Source organism: Petromyzon marinus, chromosome 19, assembly GCF_048934315.1.
Source record: "Petromyzon marinus isolate PM22_M1 ecotype Great Lakes invasive population chromosome 19, UKy_Petmar_22M1.pri1.0, whole genome shotgun sequence".
In the NCBI taxonomy this organism is placed as follows: Eukaryota; Metazoa; Chordata; class Hyperoartia; order Petromyzontiformes; family Petromyzontidae; genus Petromyzon; species Petromyzon marinus.
In genome coordinates this window covers 1,151,708-1,176,585 of record NC_133685.1, presented here as the reverse complement: position 1 = coordinate 1,176,585, position 24,878 = coordinate 1,151,708, and the positions used below count along the sequence as shown (strand labels likewise).

Here is a 24,878-nt window from a genome sequence, read left to right as displayed (position 1 = left end):
GTGCTGCTGGTGGTGTTGGTGCTGCTTGATGGTGCTGCTGATGCTGCTCTTACTGCTGGTGGTGCTGCTGGTGCAGCTGCTGCTGGTGGTGCTGCTGGTGGTGCTCTTCCTGCTGCCGGTTCCCTGACGTCGCTCCGATCTGCCCTGCTGCTGCACCTGTTTCTACTGTATCTATGTTAAACTTCTTTCGCACGCTACGTAGCCAACCGTGCTAATCGGAGGTGCGGGGAAAGCACAACGGTGTTGCGTTACCTGCTGCTGATGCTGCTGATGCTACTGATGCGGGTGACTATGGTGATGCTTTCGTCCTGTTGCTGGTGCATGCACTGCAGGAGCTCCTCTAGCTCCTGCTGCTGTTGATGCTGATGATTATGATACCTGATGCTCCTCCTATCGCGTCTCCTTTCGTCTCCCTTCCGTTGCTCTTCCTGACGTCCCAGCTTTTGCTGCTCCTCTACCCCTGCTGCTCCCTGCTGCCCTTACCCCTACTACTGCTGCTGCTTTTCCACTCTCTCCTCGCCTGATCCCCCCTCCTCCTCCTCCTCCACAATGCTGATTCTACTGCGGGTGGTGATGATGATGACGATGATGGCAGTGTCGTTCTCTCACTCGGAGAGCGCACGGCGGAACTCCGACCAAGAATCTTCTCGTAGTCTCGAACCAGACTCGCGCACAGTCACCGACACACACACGCACAGACAAAGCTCCCCCGTGCAGCCCGCACACGATGTTGGAGCAAGTGCTGTTTGCGAGCACCTTTGACCAGAGTCTACCCGGTCCGGCCGCCTCAAGTTTCCCCGGTCCTGACGGCTAAAGCTGAGTCGACCGGCGTGTGGCAAGCCAGAGAGCGCTTGAGACGATCACCAGCGGTGAGACCATCACCAGCTGTGAGAGCTTCACCAGCGGTGAGAGCTTCACCAGCGGTGAGAGCTTCACCAGCGGTGTTCATTCACTCCGAGACTCCGCACGCAAGCCGCCAAGTTCGTCGGCCCAGCGCGATAACCACGACACTGCCGCTCCCCGCACAGACAACTCAAACTCGCACAGACTCGCACTGGCAGCGGGTGAGCTCTGCTCGGGGTAATTATAGCGCTGAGCTGGCGGAGGGGGGTGGGACCCGCCACGTGCCCTCTCTCTCACACACACGCACAGACACGCACGCACGGGCACACACACGGACGCGCACGTACGCGCACACACGGAGGTACGCACACACGCACACCTCCCACGGGACCTCCCTTGGCACACACGTCCATCCTCAGAGATCACACTCGCGCGCCACGGTGAGATTCACAGACCACAGCAGAACAAAACGGTGTTGCCCTGTCTGCTCTTGTTGCTGTTGTTGATCATGTCTATTGTTGTTTGTTATTGTTGTTTTATCTAGTGATGCTAAGAAACGGTTTCAGCCGAGGAAGCGCATTGGACGCCTCCAGTGGTGTGATGGTGGTGATGGTGGTGGTGATTGATGCTGGTGGTGGCATTAGTGAAGATGTCAGTGTTGGTGATGATTGTCGTGGTAATGATGACTATGATGATGTCGTTGATGGTGGTGATGATGCTAATTATGATGTCGGTGATGGTGTCAGAGTATTTATGGAAATATGTTGATAATAATGATGGTAGCGAGGGTCATAACAATGATGGTGATGGTGTTTATGGTACATACGTTTAATAACGATGCTGATGGTGGTGATGATGCTGGTGTTAATGATGGTGGTGGTGGTGATGATGATGGTGATGATGATGGTGATGATGCTGATGGTGGTGATGATGATGATGGTGATGATGATGGTGATGATGGTGATGATGATGATGATGGTGTGGATGCGGTGCAGGACTGGAGAGACTGTTGTGCATTCTGCGCGGTACAGAATGCAGTGAGGCTGTATGAGGCTGTGTGTGGCTGTATGAGGCTGTGTGAAGGTGTGTGTGGCTGTTTGAGGCTGTATGAGGCTGTATGAGGCTGTGTGTGGCTGTGTGAAGCTGTGTGTGGCTGTTTGAGGCTGTATGAGGCTGTGTGTGGCTGTTTGAGGCTGTATGTGGCTGTATGAGGCTATGTGTGGCTGTTTGAGGCTGTATGTGGCTGTATGAGGCTGTGTGTGGCTGTATGAGGCTGTATGTGGCTGTATGAGGCTGTGTGTGGCTGTATGAGGCTGTGTGAGTGGTGGTGTAGTGGTTAGTGCGCTGTGCTACGCTACGAACCCAGCGACCCGAGTTTGATTCACGCTCATGGCCAACACCCAGTGATGATTATCTGAACCGGTCCTGGGCCTCCCTTCGGTCGACTCAAACTCAAATGAGTGTCTAGTGCTGTGTGCAGTAAACATCCACTCGGGAGACAAAGGTGTGTAAACATCGCCACTCGGGAAACAAAGGCGGCCGGGCGTGGTGCTGGCCACCCACCCCCTCGTGTGCCGTTCCGGCCTTCATAGGTGCTCGCTAACAGCACTTGCCCCTCCAGTCTGTTAAGGCTACACGTGGTTAGCGTAGTGCAGTGCACTAACCGCAGCGCCACCGCTCCCACCAATCCACAAGACACGCAGCCACAACTCCCTCTCAAACACTGCAGCACATCCACGCCCACCGCGTCTTAACTCCAACCACCTCTCAACCACGCAACCACTGCCTCGACTTGAGCGCACGATCACCAATTAACGATTGGTAAATTGGTGATCGGTGATGCTGATCATCGATGACGACGGAATAGATTGTGGCGGTGATGCTGCTCATGACGATGGTGATAATGGTGACGATTGGCGGTGGTGATGATGATGATGATGTTGAGAATGACGATCGTTGATAAAAAAAATTATGATGACGATGGAAGCTGATTTCGCTGCTGCTGCTGCTACTGCAATGTAAAATCAGTGCTGCTCCACAACAGTGAAAGTAGGAGAACCACCAAGATATCCGTGAACTCCCTGCCAACCTTCCACAACAACTGCGTGAGGAAAACCTGTCGCATCTTCTGGCCAAACAAGATTTCAAACCGGGACCTGCACGTACATCGAGGCCAATTCAAGATGCGTAACGCGGAACATGAGAGAGAGAGAAGACTCGGGGTGGCTGTGACACGTGCTTAGAAAGGAACCCGAGTGCGTAGCGAAAGCTGCCCTCGGGTGGACACCGCAAGGGAAGAGACCACGGGGCAGGCCGTAGAGCACCTGGTGACGGCACCGTTCAAGACAAACCGGAGACCACGGGGGGCTGTCTTGGGGTGAAGCAGAGAAGGATGCTAAAGACCGCCCGGCATGGCGTGGGCTTGTTGCGGCCTTGTGCTCCACATGAAGCGAAGAGGAGTCAGTAAGTCAGCACTACTGATGATGATGATGATGAGAGAGTCTGTGTAATGAGTAGCTCTCTCTTCGCTGTGTGCGGCGTCGCTGTCTGCCCCGGGATCTCAGTCTTTACTGAGATCGGCTGCCTGAAGTCGCGCACTGATCCTATGGGATCCACACTCTCAACCATCGACAATGCGACTTAAACATTCTGACGATGATGATGATGAAGCTTGGAAAGCCGAATGGAGTTCGCAAGAAGAAGTCACGAACAACAAACACCTCCTCCTCGGCAGAGACCCGATAACGCAGAAGATCGATGGCTTTGATCTTCATCCCTGAACCTCCTGGGGCCACAACCGTTGAACCGCATCCACTGCACAGAGACCGCTGCAGAACAGATGCGGCACTCGGTGATGCTGAAATGAAACTCTCCGGCAGTGTGTGGAGACAGCGGTCACCACCCAGAATAACTCACAGCGACTCCATGCCCGATTCACAAACACGGTGGCGCTGATTCACCACTCCCGCTCACTCATCACGCAGTCGTCTGGCTCATCACCCACCTCGATGTAAAACCACAGTTGCAGCTCTCCATCAACACGGGGCCATCTGCGCGAAGCGTCCGGGCGGATCGCGATTAATATCAATGCGACTCCTGCTGCTGCTGCTGATGATGCGACTGATGCTGCTGCTGCATTCCCGCCTGCTGCGCGTGAATCGTATCTGACTTCTTGTGAAGTGAACGCGCAGCACTGCACGCCAAGTCACGGGGTGGGTGTCTTTGGACAGATCTCATCCCGAATGCGGCACCTTCAAGAAATGAAAACTCATTTCTTCAGAGCTGCTTTTTGTGCTTTAGTTTGTTGACCTTCCCCCGGAACCTCCGATTAGCACGGTTGGCTACGTACGGTGCGAAAGTAGTTCAACATACATACATACTACATACATACAACATATATGTTGCCGGTCGATTGGCGTCTTGGCCCTGTGGGCCACTGCGCTCAGCAACCCGTGGATTTACTACAGTCACCGAGAATGCGCCCGATGTCGCCAGATCTCAGAAGCTAAGCAGGTGTTGAGCCTGGATATTGATTGAATGGGTGACCACAAGTCATCACCAAACAAAGACAAAGATCCCCCCGTATATCCTTGACATACTGCAGGGGCAAGTGCTGTTAGCGAGCACCTATGAAGGCCTGAACGGTACACGAGGTGGTGGGTGGCCAGCACCACGCCCGGCCGCCTTTGTCTCCCTAGTGGCGATGTTTACACATCGCACCAGGTGCTCATTTGAGGCTGAGTCGACCTAACACACACACGCGCAGGCGCCGTGGGCTGCTGTTCGGGGCCTCCTTGGGCTCCAGAGGACAGTGCCGCACCAATCCATTGCTGGGACTGCCCTTCTCTGCTCCAGCGACTTTGCTTCCCACCTTCACCCGCGCTGGCCAGCGTGGTGAAGTATGGTCAAATAGCCCCCCACCACGATCCGTGCCGCGTGGGGAGCCTCTCATCCAGCAGTGGGTTGACAAGGGGCTTGCACGCGAGACGAGTGAAAGGATGAAGGCGCAGCGCTTCGATTCGCTCGCTCACCCCACTTCTGCAAGATAACCCTTCCCCACACCCTACCCCACCACTGTGACGTACCCACGCATCGTGCTTGCTGGGTGGATCGAGGCGGCGGGGGGGATTTAATGAACTCTTTCTGTGCATGGAGATTACTTTAAATTAATAATCATCATCCCTGCTACCGTCGCTCGCTTTACAGGGCTCAGCCATCATCCTGGAGTCGAACGGGGACGTTCTCAGTCCACCCCCAATGAGCACAGAGCAGCCGTGACGCGGTCATTATCAGCACGGGGCAGTGAGTGTCGACGTGGACGTTTTATTGCAAGCTGGCAGCTCGGCCCAGTAGAGGAGCCTCCGGGCCTCTTGATGAGATCCGACTGCGCAACGAATCAGGCGAATTGAACCCAAACGCGTGGACGTATAACGACTTGCGGAGAGACGCACAGACTTGCACGCGTGCATAGAGACCCCCCTATACCGGCATAGAGATCGATACACGTACATAGAGACCCCGTAAACGTATTGAAGATACTCACGTAGAGACTCGTAGACTTACAGAGCCACCCGGACGCTTGCACGGAGATCGATAGACCAACACAGATACCCACATGTAACGGAGAGTCCCTGTGGTGGAGGTGGTCTCTACAGTGGAGATGCCCCTCTAGTGGAATTAGGGCCCTCTGGTGGTGCCTTGTTGTAGAGTTGGTCCCAGGGGTAGAGGTGGTCCATGTGGGGGAGGTGGAACCTTTCGATAAGTTAATGCCATTGGTTGTGGTAGTGCCTCTCGTGGAGATAGTCCCCCCTGTGGTGGAGGCATTCCCTGTGGTGGAGGTGGTCCCTGTGGTGGAGGTGGGTCCTGCGGTGGAGGTGGTCCCATTGGTTGTGGTAGTGCCTCTAGTGGAGATAGTCCCCCCTGTGGTGGAGGTGATCCCTGTGGTGGAGGTAGTCCCTGCGGTGGAGGCGGTCCCATTGGTTGTGGTAGTCCCTCTAGTGGAGATAGTCCCCCTGTGGTGGAGGTGGTCCCTGTGGTGGAGGTAGTCCCTACGGTGGAGGTGGTCCCATTGGTTGTGGTAGTGCCTCTAGTGGAGATAGTCCCCCCTGTGGTGGAGGCATTCCCTGTGGTGGAGGTGGTCCCTGTGGTGGAGGTGAGCCCTGCAGTGGAGGTGGTCCCATTGGTTGTGGTAGTCCCTCTAGTGAAGATAGTCCCCCTGTGGTGGAGGTGATCCCTGTGGTGGAGGTAGTCCCTGCGGTGGAGGTGGTCCCATTGGTTGTGGTAGTCCCTCTAGTGGAGATAACCCCCCCTGTGGTGGAGGTGGTCCCTGCGGTGGAAGTGGTCCCTGTTGTGGAGGTGGTCCCTGTGGTGGAGGTGGTCCCTGTGGTGGAGGTAATCCCTGCGGTGGAGGTAGTCCCTGCGGTGGAGGTGGTCCCTGTGGTGGAGGTGGTCCCTGCGGTGGAAGTGGTCCATGCGGTGGAGGTGGTCCCATTGGTTGTGGTAGTCCCTCTAGTGGAGATAGTCCCCCTGTGGTGGAGGTGGTCCCTGCGGTGGAAGTGGTCCCTGTTGTGGAGGTGGTCCCTGTGGTGGAGGTGGTCCCTGTGGTGGAGGTAATCCCTGCGGTGGAGGTAGTCCCTGCGGTGGAGGTGGTCCCTGTGGTGGAGGTGGTCCCTGCGGTGGAAGTGGTCCATGCGGTGGAGGTGGTCCCATTGGTTGTGGTAGTCCCTCTAGTGGAGATAGTCCCCCTGTGGTGGAGGTGGTCCCTGCGGTGGAGGTGGTCCCTGTGGTGGAGGTGGTCCCTGTGGTGGAGGTAGTCTCTGCGGTGGAGGTGTTCCCATTGGTTGTGGTAGTCCCTCTAGTAGAGATAGTCCCCCCTGTGGTGGAGGTGGTCCCTGCGGTGGAGGCGGGAGCCAGGGGTTTGTATTTCGCGCAACGGCAACGCCGCCCCCTGCTGCACGAGCGGGGCGCCGTGTTTGTGATCACCGCAATTCGCCACCGTTTCCGGTTCCAGCCTTCGCCGACGATGACGTCACTCTCCGGGTAACGCCCCTCCGACGGTGCCCGTGACGTATCTCTCCCCAGGGGCGACATGACGTCACGCGGCGTGGGCGTGACGCCGAAGTGATCCCGGAAGTGGGTGTCGAGGGCTCCGCGTGGTTTGTGTCTCGCGCTCCGCGTGAGTCCTCTCGGGGGAGAAGTCGAAAAGTCGACACCGTGGCGGCAAAACACGCGACGTTCGCCCGACGTTGGCATGCGGTTGCAACCGTTGGACCAACGTCGGCGCAACGTTGAGGTTGCGGTTGGACCAACGTTTGGCCTAACATTCCGTATTTACTGGGCAGTCGTAATCACCACGACTGTTTAATTCGCTCCTCATGTTGCGTCCAACTTAGACCCCCCACCCCTCATCGCGCATCTCGCAAAGATTGGGGGAGTCCTTGATTCTAAACCTCTGCGGATTCTCCGCGGCATTGCTTCACGCAGCCCGGCAGCTGGTGGCGAGGCACTCACTCGATGCTGCTAATGCTGATGGAAGGTTCCAGCCGGCGTTACGGATTGGCCGCTCGAGTCGCGATGAGCCGTTAGTGCGCGAAGCCAATTCCCCTCTCGGTTCACAATTCGCTACTTTTTTTACGTATGGTGGTGGTGTAAGTTGTGTTTGTTGGAGCCAGGGGCCCTTGGAACAGGTCCAAAACATCTTGTTTAAACAGCGTGGTTGACGCACTACGGCATCACCCTGCCTCCCCCACGGCGAACATCAGTAGCGAGTGACTCTGAACCCGGCTCTCCCCCCCCCCGCCTTAACACCCCTACCCACCGGCGTGTCTGAAGTAAACCCGCACCGCCCTCGCAGCCGGCACGGCGTGGCAGTCTTCGCCCGGCAGTTTGTGTTGACAAAGCGGCAGTGAAGTCGAGCGAATTGCGAACGCGGTGAACGGCTCCACGTGCATCGTCGTTACGTCGCCACCTCTTGTGCTCGTTGCGCAACTCCGCCAATGATCATCGCCACGCGAGGCGTTTGCCTGCGCGTCCGTCCGTCCGTGGCTGCGCCGTCAGTCGAGGCCGAACATCTTCACGAATCTCCCCGCTGCTGCTGCTGACAAACATCTCTCTCGCCCCCCCCCCCGCAGAGACAGAGAGAGACAGAGCGAGACAGCGAGCCGGGTTCAGGAGAAGACGGGAGCAGGAGTCGAACCTTCTTCCTCATCATCATCATCCCCACGACCATGAGGTGAGAAGCGGACAGCCGCACCCTTCGGGGAGTCGTGGAGATAGGAGGAGGTGGTAGGAGGAGGTGGTTGGTGGTAGGAGGAGGAGGTGGTAGGAGGAGGTGGTCGGTGGTAGGAGGTAGGAGGAGGTGGTAGGAGGAGGTGTTAAGTTCCGCTACGATGGAGTAACGTCGTGGGTAGGCCCAACGTGATTCAATTTCGGGCAAAATCTGGCTCAAGCGATTCCCTTGCTCAAATGAGCATTGAGGCGGTGCTAATTTCCCGTTTACAGCCCTGAGCCGTTGGTGGAAATTCCACGTTCATATGGCCAGAGCTAGCACCGCAATAACAGCATGACTTTTCCAACAACGAAAACTACGTTCGGTACTTGATAGTTCCGTGAATTTCTGGTTAGGGTTTTTATTCCGAGTTTCTGGGAATAATTTTGATTGAACATGGAGCATTCTGTTTGAATATTCGCACCTTCATGGGATGGTGGCCTCAAATGGTGATGTTATGGCGATGTTATGGTTATTGTAAGTGTTATGGTGAGGGCTATGATGATATTAGGATGATGATGATGTTAGGGTTATGGTGATGTAAGGGTTAGTAGGGTTATGGTGATAATAGGGTTTTGGCGATGTTCGTGCTATGGTGATATTATGGTTATGGTGATAATAGGGTTATGGTGATAATAGGGTTATGGTGATATTATGGTTTTGGCGATGTTAGGGTTATGGCAATGTTCGGGTTATGACAATGTTCGGGTTATGGACGATGTTAGGTTCATGGTGAGGACTGTGGTGATGTTAGGGTTACAGTGATGTTAGAGGCCGGATATTGGTGATGTCACCTGAAGCACACCGACTGCCCTTGGACAGATCGTATCAGAACGTTTATTGCAGAGCCAGGGAGTGGTCGCAGTCACCTGTCGCCGTCGAGCCATCAAACGTCTCGCCGCTGCGCCACTGAACATCGCCGTCTCTCCGCCTCTCACCCCCACCCCCTTCCGCACAGCGGCAGAAGCGCCGTACTCCACCGGGTATCGGTGTTTGCGCTGCAGGACGCCGGCAGCGCCGACCTCGTGACCGGCCTCGCGCTCGCCCGGCCGGAGACCGGGCGAGGCGTCGCCGTACCGGACGACGCGGAGCCGGAAACGCCGGCGGTGCCGGCGGAGGAGGCGGCACGGGAGCGAGCGGGCGCCGGCACCGGCGGGGAGGAGGGAGGCGAGCGAGGCGGATGCTCGGCCTGCCGGTGCCAGTTTGAGAGTCGCGAGGAGCAGGTGAGCGCGCGCGACGCTTCTCGTACGGACGCGGCCAGACCGTAGTCGCCCATTGCGGACGTGTTAAGTACCTTGGTCGGAAATTGAAATTCTTTACGGATATCTCGTCGTGACAATTTGTCGTCGTGGAACCGTCGGCAAATCTCGCTCGGTGACGGAATTGGTGACGGGCATAAACCGTTGTGGCCGATCTCCGCAACGTTTCGCGACGGCTTCTCCGCCCGTGCCGCACCACATGGCGCCTGCGGTGCGCGCCATCTTCCTCTCTCAGACTCACTTCAGTGGCGTTCTCTGGCAAGGTCCCATTTTTATTTTCAACTCTTCTTTGTCGTCGATTTATTTGTTTTCGTCCATCATATTCCCTGTCTACGTCGTGCTCTTTAGACGCCGAATTTCCAGCGCTTCTCTCCCTCGGACGGTTTCTCGCTTTTCAGCATCCAAGCAGTCCCATCGGCTACATGGGGCCCTTGAGGATCAGTTGTCGAGTCTTCATTGAACCCTCCGTCAGCCAAGCGGTTCGTACCGCCTCTGCGGTTCGTACCGCCGCTCTATCGGGTGCATTTGCCATCCCAGTCGTGGTTTGTCCTCTACCCTGGTCTCGTTGGCGGTGCAGCAGGGCACCAGGCACGCGGCCGTGGCACGGCGCGTTGCGCAGAGATCGGCAACCGATTTCTGGAACGGTAGCGAGCGTTATAAATCGACGTAGAACCAAGCAGACGTGGCTCAACATCTTCGGGCCATAAATTCTACAGCGCGCCGACTCTCAGGGCCCTTACTCTCAGTCACGACTCAGCTCCGGCTCGGCTCCTAAATCGGCTCGGCTCAGCTCTTGAGCCGCTCGGCTGCTTCTAAAAGACGCATGAGTAAGCGGCTTGGTTAAAAACCCGTGGCTTTGAGCCGTGGCTCACTTGACCCAGGGCAGAGCCTGCGCCGAACCGTGGCTAAGACTACGGGCCTCACACATGACCAGAAAGTCTCGTCGCCATCATCACCGTGATTGCCGTCATCGCTGCCATCATCATCATCTCCTCCTCCCCCCGCCGCAGGTGGAGCACTACAAGCTCGACTGGCACCGCTTCAACCTCAAGCAGCGTCTCGCCGGCGCCGCCATCGTCAGCGCCGAGGAGTTTGAGGAGCGGACGGGTGAGGAGTGGGCGGCCGCCTCCCGTGACGTCATCAGCCACACCGCCCCCTACCGGCGGAGTAACGGCCACTGCACTGCGTGGCAGGCGTGGTAGACGCAATAAGTGTGGGGATGGCGATGATGATGAATGGGGATGGCTCGTGGTGGCCTTCATCCAGCAGTGGATCGCGTGTGGCCGCAGGTGACATCTCAAGCATCTCCGGCTCGGAATCTGACTCCGAATCGGAGCCGTGGGACAGCGAGCCCGACCCCTCCCAACCTCGCGACCTTCAACCCCGGCGGACGCAGCTCGACGGGAAGACGGAGGAGGAGGAGGGCGGCCCGGCACGGCAGTCGCTCCGCGTGCTCTTCACGAACCGAGCGCAGCAAACGCTGTCGCTGCACCGCTGTGTGCTGCACAGAAAGCAGGTGCCCGGGTAACACGCCTCCACGTGCAGTGAGACGATCGGGAATCGGCACAGCCCTGGTGCCAGAATAGGGTGTCTGGAGAGCCGGGAAATTGTTCAAACCCCCCCCCTTCCCCCGCTTTGCCCACGGTTCCACACGAAGTGAGGGTCCGTGACTCTGGGTCACGATTCGGTTCTAGAACGGATCATCTTTGGTCACTGTGGTGGGTGTAGTATTTGTAGGCGGTGGAGCGGTGGGCACAGCGGTTAGCTCACTGCACTATGAACCGTGCCACCCCATTTTTTTTCCTGGGCACGGTTCACATCAGATAAAACTGATGTCTGCACTGGGCCCGGGCGGGGTGAGGCCTTCGTCCAGCGGTGGATAAGATGTTGGCCGATGACGATTGAGGATGAGACGGGGGTGCGTGGCCGTGAGCGTGCGTGCGTGCGTGCGTTCACAGGAGACCGCGCAGGACGTCGATGCCGTGGGCCGCGTGCTGGCGCTGGACCCTCGCACCAAGTGGGCCGTGCTCCTGGCAGGAGGAGGCCACTTCGCCGGCGCCGTCTTCCAGGGGTGCGTGGGAGACGACCGCCGGTTCCGACGAATCGGAGTTTGTGTGTCTCTCCCTGTGGTCGCGTGGATTTTTCTTCTGCTCCTCCGGTTTTTCCCTCCGCATTTAGAGTATTTGGCTGTTATACATCTCCACGTGATAAGCCACTAAGTTAAGCCATCATTTGGGGCCAAGTCGCTTCTGAAAAAGAGCTGCATAGTAAACATTTTTATAGTTTAGTTTCTCCCCACTGACGGCCGAATAGAACTCGGAAACACTGCGCGTCAACTTGCCCCTTAGCGGTGTCCACCAATAATCCGTGTGTGTCGACCCACTATAAAGAAGCCCTTGCGTTGTTCGAAAATACCGCCCTCCAGCACCCGATTACTGCCCCTACGATGCTGGCAGGAACGGATAAACACTGTGTGCAGGCTCCGGTGGAGTGGTAAGCCTCTACTGCGCTGGTTTTCACGGTCGTATCGCGTGCCGTTCGTCACGATGTCTTACGATGTCCGACGTTTCGCAACCCCGCGCTGGGAGCTTCTGCGAACGGAGCGGCGTTTCCCCGTGCTGCAGGGATACGGTGCTGGAGCACAAAACGTTCCACCGCTACACGGTGCGGGCCAAGCGCGGCACGGCGCAGGGGCTGCGCGACGGGCAGAGCCGCGGCAACGCGCCCAAGTCGGCCGGCGCGTCGCTGCGCCGCTACAACGAGGCGGCGCTCGCCAGGGTACGTGGTCGCGATTCCGCCGCAGCGCCCGGAGCGGAGTCCGCCGTGAGGGCCTCTCTCTAATCTTCGAATCAAGGTCGCCGAGAGTTCGCTCAGAGCTCGCGGATGAAGCGTCCGGCGAGAATCGCACCTGGAGAGGTGGCCGGGGTGGCACAGCGAGCAACTGGGATGAGAATCTAATATCGTGCACAGAGCTGAATGGAAGGAAGTCTGTTGACGTCTTTTAGAAAGGCAGAGAGAGAGGCGAGACGGAGAGAGAGCACGAACGCGGTGACCTGAGTTCCCGGCCATGGCTAACAGTTGCCCGCCCGTCCGTGCGGGTGGTGGTGGTGGCGTGCAGGACGTGCGCGAGCTGCTGGAGAGGTGGGCGCCGCTGCTTCGCGAGGCCGACGGCGTCTTCGTGCGCGCCGCCAGCTACAGCCGGGCGCTGTTGTTCGGCGCGTGCGCACCGCTGCTGGCGCGCGACGACGCCCGTGTGCGCGCGGTGCCCTTCGCCACGCGGCGCGCCACCCACGCGGAGGTGGTGCGCGTGCACCGCGAGCTGGCCGCCGTGCTGGTCTATGGTGGGCGCCAGCGGCCGACACCCACCCCGTCGCGTCCCTACGGATTGCGCATTCGCAGCGGGCCACGGTTGTGTTTAATGTCACGTGCGCATGTATGTAGAACTATTTTCCTATCGTACGTAGCCCACTGCGCTAATCGGTTTGCTACAACTGATGTTGAAATAATGATAGTTATAATATACATTCAAGTATTTACCCAGCAGAGCCACACTGAGTCAGCAGCACCCTGCTGCTGCCACTGCTACATTGTGTTCTTGTTTTAAGAAGTTGTCGGACGATTAATGATGAGTTTGTACGCGTGGGAGGAAAATCCGGAGCGCCCGAAGAAAACCCGCGCATTGCGCGAGCGGGGCGACACTCCGTCCCCGTAAAGATGGAATAAACGGATGGCGATTAGCCCGCTTGCTGTTACCGCCTTCTCCTGGCGAGCCAGCGCATGGCACCTGAGAGCGTCCAACGCGTCGGCTCCGCCCGTTGGTGGGGCCACGACACAACTCTCGCAAGGACGACCCGATTCGGCAGAACTTTTGTAGAAAGCCGTCTCGCCGTCCGGGACTTACCCTCCCTAGAATCCAGCCGCATTTATCTCGGAGGTGGGGGAGGGGGGGGGGTTTGTCCAGCACGTACCTAAAAGCAGGAACCTCGTCAGGCAAGGCGGCGATGGCGAGATTGCGTGCGATGCGACGTCACGAAACGGGAAACGGCTAACGTACTTATCACTCGTCAAACCGTTCCGAGGACGGGCGCTCGTTGTTGGAACGCGTTGGCGACGGGGTGCGTGGTGTTCCCCTCCTCACCTTCGTAGCCAAGGGGACCGACGTGGTGGAGGTGGCGAGCCCCGGCAGGAGGGCGTGGAGGAGAGCCGGGCGCCCCGCGGAGACCGCGGGGACCACGGCTCAACCCGCGGTGCCCTCTCACGGAGGTAACGGTGGCAACCAACAATTTCACACGGCGCCGTCACGGTGGCACTGAGCCGCCACCGCTGAGATCTCGGGTTCCAATCCGCCTTTCAGCCGCTGCCTGTGGTCGAATCCGGGTTCTCAAGCACAGAGAGTCGATGGTCTCAGCCCGGTCGCCAGTGACTGCGCAAAAGATAGCGTTAAACTTGGTTCTCCTTTTAAGGTGGCCAAATTCCACCTGAGAATGAAAGGTTTCTACTGTCGTGCGATGATCAGGGAGGGTGGGAAAGTGCTGCTTGTGAGGATAAGACATCACTTGAAGGGACCTCGAAGGTCGTTCCATGATGCCAGGTTCCACGGGCCGGTCGAGACATCCGGATGGATGCTTCGTGTCGTGAAACGACGCCGAACAACCAATCGGGATAAAATCGGGGAAAAAGATGACGAGAGAAAATGTTGATGTTTGGATGACCGAGCAATTGGAGCGAGCGCACGTCTTTACACAGCAGCTCATGCGTGGAGCTTCACCCATACGGTGACGCGCACGGGAGAGGGACACGCACGGGGACACAGCACACGGGGGGCACATGCACGCCGCTCAATCGCCATCATCGCTAACCGGACGCCTCGGCCTCTTCCCCCCTCCGCTTTCCCCGTCGACCCCATCGGCTCGTCCGCCAGCAGGAGGAACGGGAGACGATGCGGACGATGACGACGACGGCGACGTGACGTTGCAGACGAGCGAGGAGTGTCTGAGCACGGCGCACCTCAGCGAGTACGACCTGCAGCCGAGCCGGGCCGCGCGACGCCGGGCCGCACGCAACAACAACAACAAGCAGAAGAAGCAGCAGCAGCAGCAGCCGCAGCAGCAGCAGCAGCAGCAGAGCGACCTCTCGGAGGGCCAGGAGGAGCGCCACCCCAAGGGTGAGGGGGACGTCGCGTGCACGCCGCGCTGTCCTAAGTGGCTGTGGCGCGGTGCTGCATAGCGGTCGGCAGGAGACAGTATGGAGGCATACGTAGTTGTACTGTACTACTACGCTCCCACGTCTGTGTTCCGCCACCATCGACCCTGGGCCAAGCCGCGTACTGAAGCGGCCCCACGATCCGCACGGCATGGGGATGGCCCTCATCCAGCAGCGGATTGATAAAGGACTGTGCGCGTGTACGTGCCATTATAACAGATTATTATGCAGCGGACCACCCACTGACACCGTGACCTTTGCAGGGTCAGAGGAGAGTCCGGTGCCAGCGCCTGAGGGCAGGGCGGCGGACGAGGCGGTGGACGGGGCGGACGGTTCAGAGGACACGGGGGACGTCACGGCGGGAGACGGAGTGAGTCACGGGAGCCACGAGCAGGAGGAGGAGGAGGAGCAGGGGAAGCGGCGTCCAAAGCGGCGCGAGAAGAAGTCCAAAGCGAGCGCCGGCGCGGCGCTGACCAACGCCCTGCACGCCGGTACCGCTCGCGACGAGACAAGCCTTGAGGTGCCACGTCGCGTCTCCGCTATGGCTGCGTGCGGTTCGTTGTTGTCGATTGTTCTGCCCCGAGAGCTTCGCCCGAGTCTCGGGACTCTTTCAGGAGGTCCCTGCAAAGTTTTCGCAGTAGGGGGGACTGGGAGGTGGGGGCATGTCACTGCTGTGTTTGCCTGAGATCCCAGTTGAGTAACTGCGTGTAACTTTTCAGCATTGGGAAGTTTTGTCAATTTTTATTGGCAAATCTGAATGGGTGTGTGATGTTGTGCTGCGGTGTGCTGCGGTGTGCTGCCCCGCTGGTGCAGGCGCGGCGGACCCGGGCTACTACCGGGTGCGGGACGAGCTGTACACGGCGTGCAAGGTGGGCGACGCGGGCACTCTGCTCCGCATCCTGGGACCCCTGCTGCCTCGCCCTGTTGACCCCCTCCCTCACGAGCTGCCACCCCCCGGGGGGTCGCCCCCTCTGCCCGAGGACTCCGCTTCAGGCTCGCCGCGCGCCCCATCTGGCGGCATGTCCCACGCCCCCGAGAGCACGGAGGAGAGAGGGAGGTTGGCGGAGGGGGCGGCCTTCCCAGAATGCAGTGCGGAGGCGGTGGCGGCCATGCTGGCCGAGGCGGTGGGGGCGGCCGGCTGGACGCTGCTGCACGTGGCGGCCGCCAGCGGGCAGAGGACGGCCGCACGGCTGCTCATGGAAGCCGGGGCAGACCCCACCATCAGGTGTCGCAAACAACCGGCCAATTGATATAATCTCAAATGAATGCACGTCATCAGCATCAGCATCGTCTATGATCTATCCGCTGCTGGCCTGAGGCCCCCAAAACCGTCGCCCTCTCTCACCACCCTCCCACGAGTTTGTTCCGTCGCTCCATCTCCACGATGGACGTTCTCTTGGGTTCATGACCACAAGGGAACATCGTCCCTTCCAGCCACGATGTGTCCTGCCAAAGTGTGCTCGGTTTTATTAATTTTAAATGCAGTCTCAAACTTCAGACCACCGTCTGCAGCCATCGCCGACGGGCCGCCGTGCCGCCGCCGGCACGGCGAGCTCACCGCGTCGCTCTCGCCGTGCGCCCGTGTGCAGGGACAGGAAGGGCCGCCCGGCGTACTGCGCGAGCGCCGACAAGGAGACACGCCACGAGTTCCGGCGCTACGCCGCGCAGCGCCCGGGCAAGTACGACTACGCCAGGGCCCAGGTGGGCGCGCAACGTCGACGACGGATTCTGTCGCTAGATTTTCGCTACTTTTTAGGGTTCCCCAACAACGGGACGTTGTCAAAACGACAAAGCTCTGGTGACTGTCTGGACGAGTCGCATTAAGCACCCTGTATCAGTTTACTGTGTGTATACTTGGTAAGCTGTCTTATGTGTCACTCGGATGACCCTAGGTCTACTCAGTGTGGGCGCCACAGTGGCGAGATGTTAACTATCTCGCCTGGTATAAGGAGGCGTGGGTTGGATCCCGACCCTGACGCCTGTTGTATATTTGGAGTTTGCGTGTCTCCCCGTAGTCGCGTGGATTTTTCTCCGGGTCCTCCGGTTTTTCCCTCCACATTTAGAACCAACACGCATTTAGAGTGTTTCGCTGCCATAAAGTTCCATACGATAAGCCACTTCGTTGAGCTATTTGTGGTCAGTTGGCTTTTGAAAAAGAGCTATATAGCTCAGTGGGCCTTACCTGGTAAAATAAAAAGTTATTTAAGTTTACTCAGCCTTAAATGAATACCTCACTACCTTGTGCGCCGTGCCGGCCACGATAGGCGCTCGCTAACAGCCCTCGGCGTACGCGAGGTCACCGCGCGTCTCGCCGCCCGCAGATCCCGGGCCCGCTCACCGACGAGATGGAGAGCGACCGTGCGGAGCGCAAGCGGGCGCAGCGAGCGGCGCGACGCGTCAAGGACCGCGACCAGCGGGAGGAGCGGCGGCGCCAGGAAGCCGAGGACGCGGAGACGCGACGCTTTGCCTCGCTCAGCGACCGCGAGAAGGTGCCGTTACACCGTCGCCCCGACTCCATTCCGTGTTGTGCCTCGACCAAAACCCGCCCGAGCGACATCTCATTCTAGCGTCGGCGTCGTTCACCTCGAGGCACCAGGACAAATCGCCGCTTGAGATTACTAACGGGAGAATTGTCGAACGAGGAAGCGATGGCAGACCAAATGCGGCGTTATCTGTAACGCTGCTGCACAGACAATACGCGCGCGCGTGTTCGCGATTGCTGCGGGCGCATCCCAACGGGATTGCGCTGCGCAACGCCGAGTCGGTGCCGCCTGTAATACCGAGTTGGTGCCGCCTGTAATACCGAGTCGGTGCCGCCTGTAATACCGAGTTGGTGCCGCGTGTGCAGAGGGCGCTGGCAGCGGAGAAGCGGCTGGCGCAGCAGGGAGCAGCAACGTCGGCCGCAGCAGCAACGCTCGGCAACATCAGGTGCCCCCAACGTGACGCGGGCACGCCAGCACCTGGGCTCACGCGAGTTCGCAAGAATCCCCCGTGTTGCCCTTGCAGGCTGTTGGGGAGAGATTGCTCTGAGTGAGCACCTATTCAGGCTGTCTCCCCAGATATGTATTACCACAGTCACTTTTGTCTGGTGCGTGATTGGGTGTGATCAGGTTTGTATAACTTTAATCGCATTACCCCCCCCCCCCGCCCTGCAAGCGTGCTGCCAGCTCTCTCAACCTCTCGCCGAGTCTCACCCCTTCACTGTGCCCCCCCCCACCTCTCCCATCCCCCCGTGGCCCCCAGGAGGTGCTGGCAGTGTGGGCAGTCCCTACAGGAGAAGACACCCTTCGAGTACTTTGACTTCTCGTTTTGCACCATCGCTTGCCTGCAGCAGCACAAGCGCTCTGGCGCCAGCGCCAAGCCTTGACGTGCCACTGCGTGCAGGCACAGCTCTCCGGTTCACGCGGGTGGACGAGACGTATTCCCGCACGGTGGCGCGTTAAGGGACAAGCTTTTTTTCGTACTTCGAGGTACAGCGGCCAGCGTGGTTGATGCTCGTGCATCGCAGTACTAGAAGGGCCTGGGTTCAATTCCTGAGTCAATGTTCCTCCTGTTCTGCATGGGGTTTCTCCAGGTTCCCTGGTCTCCTAAAACAAACACGCAATGTAACCGGTACTAGCCAAAACATCCACATGCTAACTGCACTGCAAATTACGCGATTGGGATTACACTCATCAACAACATCGCCCCCTACTGTGACACCCGAGCAGAACACCTCCTGAAAAGGAGCCGAGAGACTGAGGTTCTCCTGGTTTAAACAAGCCGAGTCGTAGCAGAGTTTGCAGTGGTCAGCTTAATTTCTCAATGAATATTTTGTGGATGACTATGGTGGTGCCGGGTGCTAATGATTTACCATGTCGCTGCCCTGTTCAAGTATCGTGCCCTGTTCAAGTATCGTACCCTGTTCCTTGAACCCGTTCGTGAACTCGTCAGTTTTGCCTTCATGTGGGCTCTTGTAGAGCAAACAAAACCACCCTGATGCCAAGTCAGCAATTCTAAATTCTTTATGAACTCAAAAAATCAAACGCTTACACCAAACGAGTCATCTCACTGCAATATTAACATTGCGTTTAACGTTGGTTAGAAAACCAATCGCACCCTGAGCATCATTGCAGCGTGACACAAAAGCGTTTCAACTGGACAGAGCGTCGCCCCAATCGGCAAGTGTACAAAGTCACAGGTGATTGCGTCAATAAGAATAGTGCAAAATAAATCGTGTGTGCTGGTAGTCTTCATTCGTTTCTGCCGCCAGGAAGTGGTGGCGATTCGCCGCACTCCCCGCAGCATCAGTGCCAGGGGGCCAGGCCCAGCGGCAGCACCCGCGCAGGGGCGTGCACCGTGCCGTTGAGAACGGGGCGATCCACGAACCGGACCGCACAGGAGACAGGCGAGCACGACGCAGGCGCCGCCTCCAGCTCCAGCACGCTCACATTGTTGGGGGCGGTGGTGCTGAGTGCCGTGGCCGGCACAAACAGCGTGACCTGCGGGCCCGCGGCCGGCCAGTAGCGGCCCAGGTTGAAGCCGTTGATCCACACCTGGCCCTGTGTGTGTGCACACGCGGAACGTGATTCAGCAGCGGTTATTATGAACCTGCGCTAGGAACCCGGCAACCCGGGTTGTGTACGTTGGCGATGTATGTGCGCATCTGAAACTTGAGTGGACATTGGTCAAAGGTGTCGACACTGACATGCATAATTTTACTTCTGGATGAGTATATGTGCTTTCTAATCAATAAAAAAGTAAAAAGCCGTTCCTTGTGTCGTTTTTGGTCCAAAATCGGTGAAAATCTATACTTGTATTTTTAGTAAAAAAATATTTAATTCAAAGAATTGGTAGTAAATTACTAATATAAGGAGCCAAGAATGTCTGTGTAACATGTGTGACGTCACTCCACGTCGACCAGCCCCCCTCAATAATCATGTACAGGTGGGGTCCTCCACATGGACCCCCCCCCCCATCATTAATAATCATGAACGGGTGGCGTCACTCCACATGAAGGTGGAGTGGAAACTAAAATTTGTTTACGCAAATTAACTTACATTTTCACTTTTATGGAAAGCAAAGCGAATAAAGAAATCAACGCAGCAACGAATATAAAGAGCCAAAAAAGTCTGTGTCCTGCACGTGACGTCACTCCACATGCCACACCCCTCCCCAATAACCATTAGCGGGTGACGGCACTTCACATGGAGCAACCACCCCCCTCATTAACAATCATGAGAGGATGACGTGAGGCACACCCCCTCATTAATAATCATGAGCGGTGACGTCCCTCCACATGGGGCACCCCCCTCATTAATCATGAGCAGTGACGTCACTCCACATGGAGCAACCACCCCCCTCATTAATAATCATGAGCGGTGACGTAACTCCACATGGAGCAACCACCCCCCTCATTAATGATCATGTGCGGTGACGTCACTCCACATGGAGCTCCCCCCCTCATCAATAACCATGAGCTGATGACGTCACTCATGTGAACCCCACCCCACATTAATAATCATGAGCAGGTCATTATATTCCATTGAATATTTCAGATTAACTGCAGTACACCCGTCCTTGGATGGGCTGTAGGCTAGTATATGTTATATAATCAATAAAAATGTGAAAATATTGACATTTTCCTGCTAAAAACGGCATACTAACCTATGTCGTTTTTGGTCCAAAATCAATCAAAATTACTACTCGTATTTTTAGTAAAAAAAATATTTTATACCAAGAATTGGTAGTAAATATGCCATATCATCAATAAAAATGTGAAAATATTGACATCGTTTTTCTTGCTCAAAACGGCATACTAACCTATGTTGTTTTTGGTCTAAAATCGATGAAAATTTCTACTCGTATTTTTAGTAAAAAATATATTTTATACCAAGAATTGGTAGTAAATATGCCATGTAATCAATAAAAATGTGAAAATATTGACATCGTTTTTCTTGCTCAAAACGGCATACTAACCTATGTCGTTTTTGGTCCAAAATCAATCGAAATTTCTACTCGTATTTTTAGTAAAAAAAAATATTTTATACCAAGAATTGGTAGTAAATATGCCATATCATCAATACAAATGTGAAAATATTGACATCGTTTTTCTTGCTCAAAACGGCATACTAACCTATGTTGTTTTTGGTCTAAAATCGATGAAAATTTCTACTCGTATTTTTAGTAAAAAAAATATTTTATACCAAGAATTGGTAGTAAATATGCCATGTAATCAATAAAAATGTGAAAATATTGACATCGTTTTTCTTGCAAAAAATGGCATACTAACCTGTCGTTTTTGGTCCAAAATCAATCAAAATTACTACTCGTATTTTTAGTAAAAAAATATTTTATAGCAAGAAATGGTAGTAAATATGCCATATAATCAATAAAAATGTGAAAATACTAACATCGTTTTTCTTGCAAAAATGGCATACTAACCTATGTCGTTTTTGGTCCAAAATCTATCGAAATTTCTACTCGTATTTTTAGTAAAAAAAAATATTTTATACCAAGAATTGGTAGTAAATATGCCATATCATCAATAAAAATGTGAAAATATTGACATCGTTTTTCTTGCAAAAAACGGCGTACTAACCTATGTTGTTTTTGATCCAAAATCAATCAAAATTTCTACTCGTATCTTTAGTAAAAAAAATATTGTATACCAAGAATTGGTAGTAAATATGCCATATAATCAATAAAAATGTGAAAATATTGACATCGTTTTTCTTGCTAAAAACGGCATACTAACCTATGTTGTTTTTGGTCTAAAAAACCTATGTTGTTTTTGGTCTAAAATCGATGAAAATTTCTAATCGTATTTTTAGTAAAAAATATATTTTATACCAAGAATTGGTAGTAAATATGCCATGTAATCAATAAAAATGTGAAAATATTGACATCGTTTTTCTTGCAAAAAATGGCATACTAACCTGTCGTTTTTGGTCCAAAATCAATCAAAATTTCTACTCGTATTTTTAGTAAAAAAATATTTTATACCAAGAATTGGTAGTAAATATGCCATATAATCAATGAAAATGTGAACATTTTGACATTTTCCTGCTAAAAACGGCATACTAACCTATGTTGTTTTTGGTCTAAATTCGATCAAAATTTCAACTCGTACTTTTATTAAAAAATATTTTATACCAAGAATTGGTAGTAAATATGCCATATAATCAATAAAAATGTGAAAATATTGACATCGTTTTTCTTGCAAAAAACGGCATACTAACCTATGTCGTTTTTGGTCCAAAATCGGTGAAAATTTATACTCGGATTTTTAGTAAAAAAATGTTTTATACCAAGAATTGGTAGTAAAATTACTAATATAATGAGCAAAGAATGTCTGTGTAATGTGTGTGACGTCACTCCACGTCGACCAGCCCCCCATCATTAATAATCATGAACGGGTGACGTCACTTCCTAATGAAGGTGGAGTGGAAACAAAAATTTGTTTACGGAAATTAACTTTCATTTTCACCTTTATGGAAAGCAAAGCTAATAAAGAAATCAACGCAGCAACGAATATAAAGAACCAAAAAAGTCTGTGTCCCGCACGTGACGTCACTCCACATGCCACACCCCTCCCCAATAACCATTAGCGGGTGACGGCACTCCACATAGAGCAACTACCCCCCTCATTAATAATCATGAGCGGTGACGTCACTCCACATGGGACACCCCCCCTCATTAATAATCATGAGCGGTGACGTCCCTCCACATGGGGCACCCCCCTCATTAATAATCATGAGCGGTGACGTCACTCCACATGGAGCAACCACCCCCCTCATTAATAATCATGTGCGGTGACATCACTCCACATGGAGCTCCCCCCCTCATCAATAACCATGAGCTGATGACGTCACTCATGTGAACCCCACCCCACATTAATAATCATGAGCGGGTCATCATATTCCATTGAATATTTCAGATTAACTGCAGAACACCCATCCTTGGACGGGCTGTAGGCGAGTATATGTTATATAATCAATAAAAATGTGAAAATATTGACATTTTTCGGCTAAAAACGGCAACTAACCTATGTTGTTTTTGGTCTAAAACCGATCAAAATTTCTACCCGTATTTTTAGTAAAAAATAAATATTTTATACCAAGAATTGGTAGTAAATATGCTATATAATCAATAAAAATGTGAAAATATTGACATTGTTTTTCTTGCAAAAAATGTCACTAACCTATGTCGTTTTTGGTCCAAAATCAATCAAAATTTCTACTCGTATTTTTAGTAAAAAAAATATTTTATACCAAGAATTGGTAGTAAATATGCCATATAATCAATAAAAATGTGAAAATATTGACATCGTTTTTCTTGCTAAAAACGGCATACTAACCTATGTCGTTTTTGGTCCAAAATCGGTGAAAATTTATACTCGTATTTTCAGTAAAAAATGATTTAATACCAAGAATTGGTAGTAAAATTACTAATATAATGAGCCAAGAATGTCTGTGTAACGTGTGTGACGTCACTCCACGTCGACCAGCCCCCCATCAATAATAATCATGAACGGGTGACGTCACTCCGCATGAAGGTGGAGTGGAAACAAAAATTTGTTCACGGAAATTAACTTTCATTTTCACCTTTATGGAAAGCAAAGCTAATGAAGAAATCAACGCAACGAATATAAAGAGCCAAAAAAGTCTGTGTGTCCCGCACGTGACGTCACTCCACATGCCACACCCCTCCCCAATAACCATTAGCGGGTGATGGCACTCCACATGGAGCAACCACCCCCCTCATTAATAATCATGAGAGGATGACGTGAGGCACACCCCCTCATTAATAATCATGAGCAGTGACGTCACTGCACATGGAGCTCCCCCCCTCATCAATAACCATGAGCTGATGACGTCACTCATGTGAACCCCACCCCACAATAATAATCATGAGCGGGTCATTATATTCTATTGAATATTTCAGATTAACTGCAGTACACCCGTCCTTGGACGGGCTGTAGGCTAGTATATGTTATATAATCAATAAAAATGTGAAAATATTGACATTTTCCTGCTAAAAACGGCATTTTCACCTTTATGGAAAGCAAAGCTAATAAAGAAACCAACGCAACGAATATAAAGAGCCAAAAAAGTCTGTGTCCCGCACATGACGTCACTCCACCTGCCACACCCCTTCCCAATAACCATTAGCGGGTGACAGCACTCCACATGGAGCAACCACCCCCCTCATTAATAATCATGAGAGGATGACGTGAGGCACACCCCCTCATTAATAATCATGAGCGGTGACGTCCCTCCACATGGGGCACCCCCCCCTCATTAATAATCATGAGTGGTGACGTCACTCCACATGGGGCACCGCCCCCTCATTAACAATCATGAGCAGTGATGGCACTCCACATGGGACACCCCCCCCTCATTAATAATCATGAGCGGTGACGTCACTCCACATGGGGCACCCCCTTATTAATAATCATGAGCGGTGACGTCACTCCACATGGGGCACCCCCCCGGCCCCCCATTAATAATCATGAGCGGTGACGTCACTCCACATGGGGCACCTCCCTCCATTAATAATCATGAGAAGTGACGTCACTCCACATGGGGCACCCCCCCGTCATTAATAATCATGAGCGGTGACGTCACTCCACATGGACCTCCCCCCCTTCATCAATAATCATCAGCTGATGACATCACTCATGTGAACCCCACCCCCTCATTAATAATCATGAGAGGATGACGTGAGGCACACCCCCTCATTAATAATCATGAGCGGTGACGTCCCTCCACATGGGGCACCCCCCCCCTCATTAATAATCATGAGTGGTGACGTCACTCCACATGGGGCACCACCCCCTCATTAACAATCATGAGCAGTGATGGCACTCCACATGGGACACCCCCCCCTCATTAATAATCATGAGCGGTGACGTCACTCCACATGGGGCACCCCCTCATTAATAATCATGAGCGGTGACGTCACTCCACATGGGGCACCCCCCCTCTATTAATAATCATGAAAAGTGACGTCACTCCACATGGGGCACCCCCCGTCATTAATAATCATGAGCGGTGACGTCACTCCACATGTACCTCCCCCCCCGTCATCAATAATCATCAGCTGATGACATCACTCATGTGAACCCCACCCCCTCATTAATAATCATGAGAGGATGACGTGAGGCACTCCCCCCTCATTAATAATCATGAGCGGTGACGTCACTCCACATGGCGCTCCCCCTCTCATCAATAATCATGAGCTGATGACGTCACTCATGTGAACCCCACCCCAACATTAATAATCATGAGCAGCTCATTATTTTCGATTGAATATTTCAGATTAAC

At 54.0% G+C, this 24,878-nt stretch overlaps 2 protein-coding genes across 5 annotated transcripts in view; one reads left to right on the top strand and one right to left on the bottom strand.

Moving 5' to 3' along the window:
* The first annotated feature begins 6,879 nt into the window (after positions 1-6,879).
* Positions 6,880-19,320, top strand: ANKZF1 (ankyrin repeat and zinc finger peptidyl tRNA hydrolase 1). 4 transcript variants are annotated; one of them, XM_076068028.1, is made up of 16 exons: positions 6,880-6,975; positions 7,974-8,074; positions 9,069-9,333; positions 10,380-10,476; positions 10,659-10,885; positions 11,328-11,440; positions 11,994-12,147; positions 12,488-12,710; positions 13,516-13,632; positions 14,291-14,533; positions 14,835-15,091; positions 15,385-15,796; positions 16,161-16,272; positions 16,893-17,060; positions 17,420-17,499; positions 17,815-19,320. In XM_076068028.1, the coding sequence occupies exons 2-16, from the start codon at positions 8,070-8,072 to the stop codon at positions 18,012-18,014; spliced, it is 2,673 nt and encodes an 890-aa protein (XP_075924143.1). In that variant the 5' UTR covers positions 6,880-6,975; positions 7,974-8,069; the 3' UTR covers positions 18,015-19,320. The 4 variants fall into 4 exon arrangements, with proteins under 4 accessions (XP_075924143.1, XP_032813231.1, XP_032813232.1 ...); XM_032957340.2 differs by having other exon boundaries at positions 6,885-7,018; XM_032957341.2 differs by having other exon boundaries at positions 6,888-7,018; positions 14,294-14,533.
* LOC116943958 (beta-galactosidase-like) overlaps positions 18,558-24,878 on the bottom strand; it is a 20,302-nt gene continuing 13,981 nt past the window's right edge. The window contains exon 16 of the mRNA XM_032957343.2: positions 18,558-19,112. Coding sequence (XP_032813234.1) covers positions 18,858-19,112 — 255 coding nt within the window. The 3' untranslated portion in view covers positions 18,558-18,857. The remainder of the gene's footprint in view (positions 19,113-24,878) is intronic.

What these genes read in the sequence shown, in the direction of transcription:
- ANKZF1 (XM_076068028.1), top strand. An exon ending in GCGACGAGACAAGCCTTGAG is followed by an intron (nt 15,092 to 15,384) that starts GTGCCACGTCGC and finishes CCGCTGGTGCAG; the next exon opens with GCGCGGCGGACCCGGGCTAC. An exon ending in CGCTCAGCGACCGCGAGAAG is followed by an intron (nt 17,061 to 17,419) that starts GTGCCGTTACAC and finishes CCGCGTGTGCAG; the next exon opens with AGGGCGCTGGCAGCGGAGAA.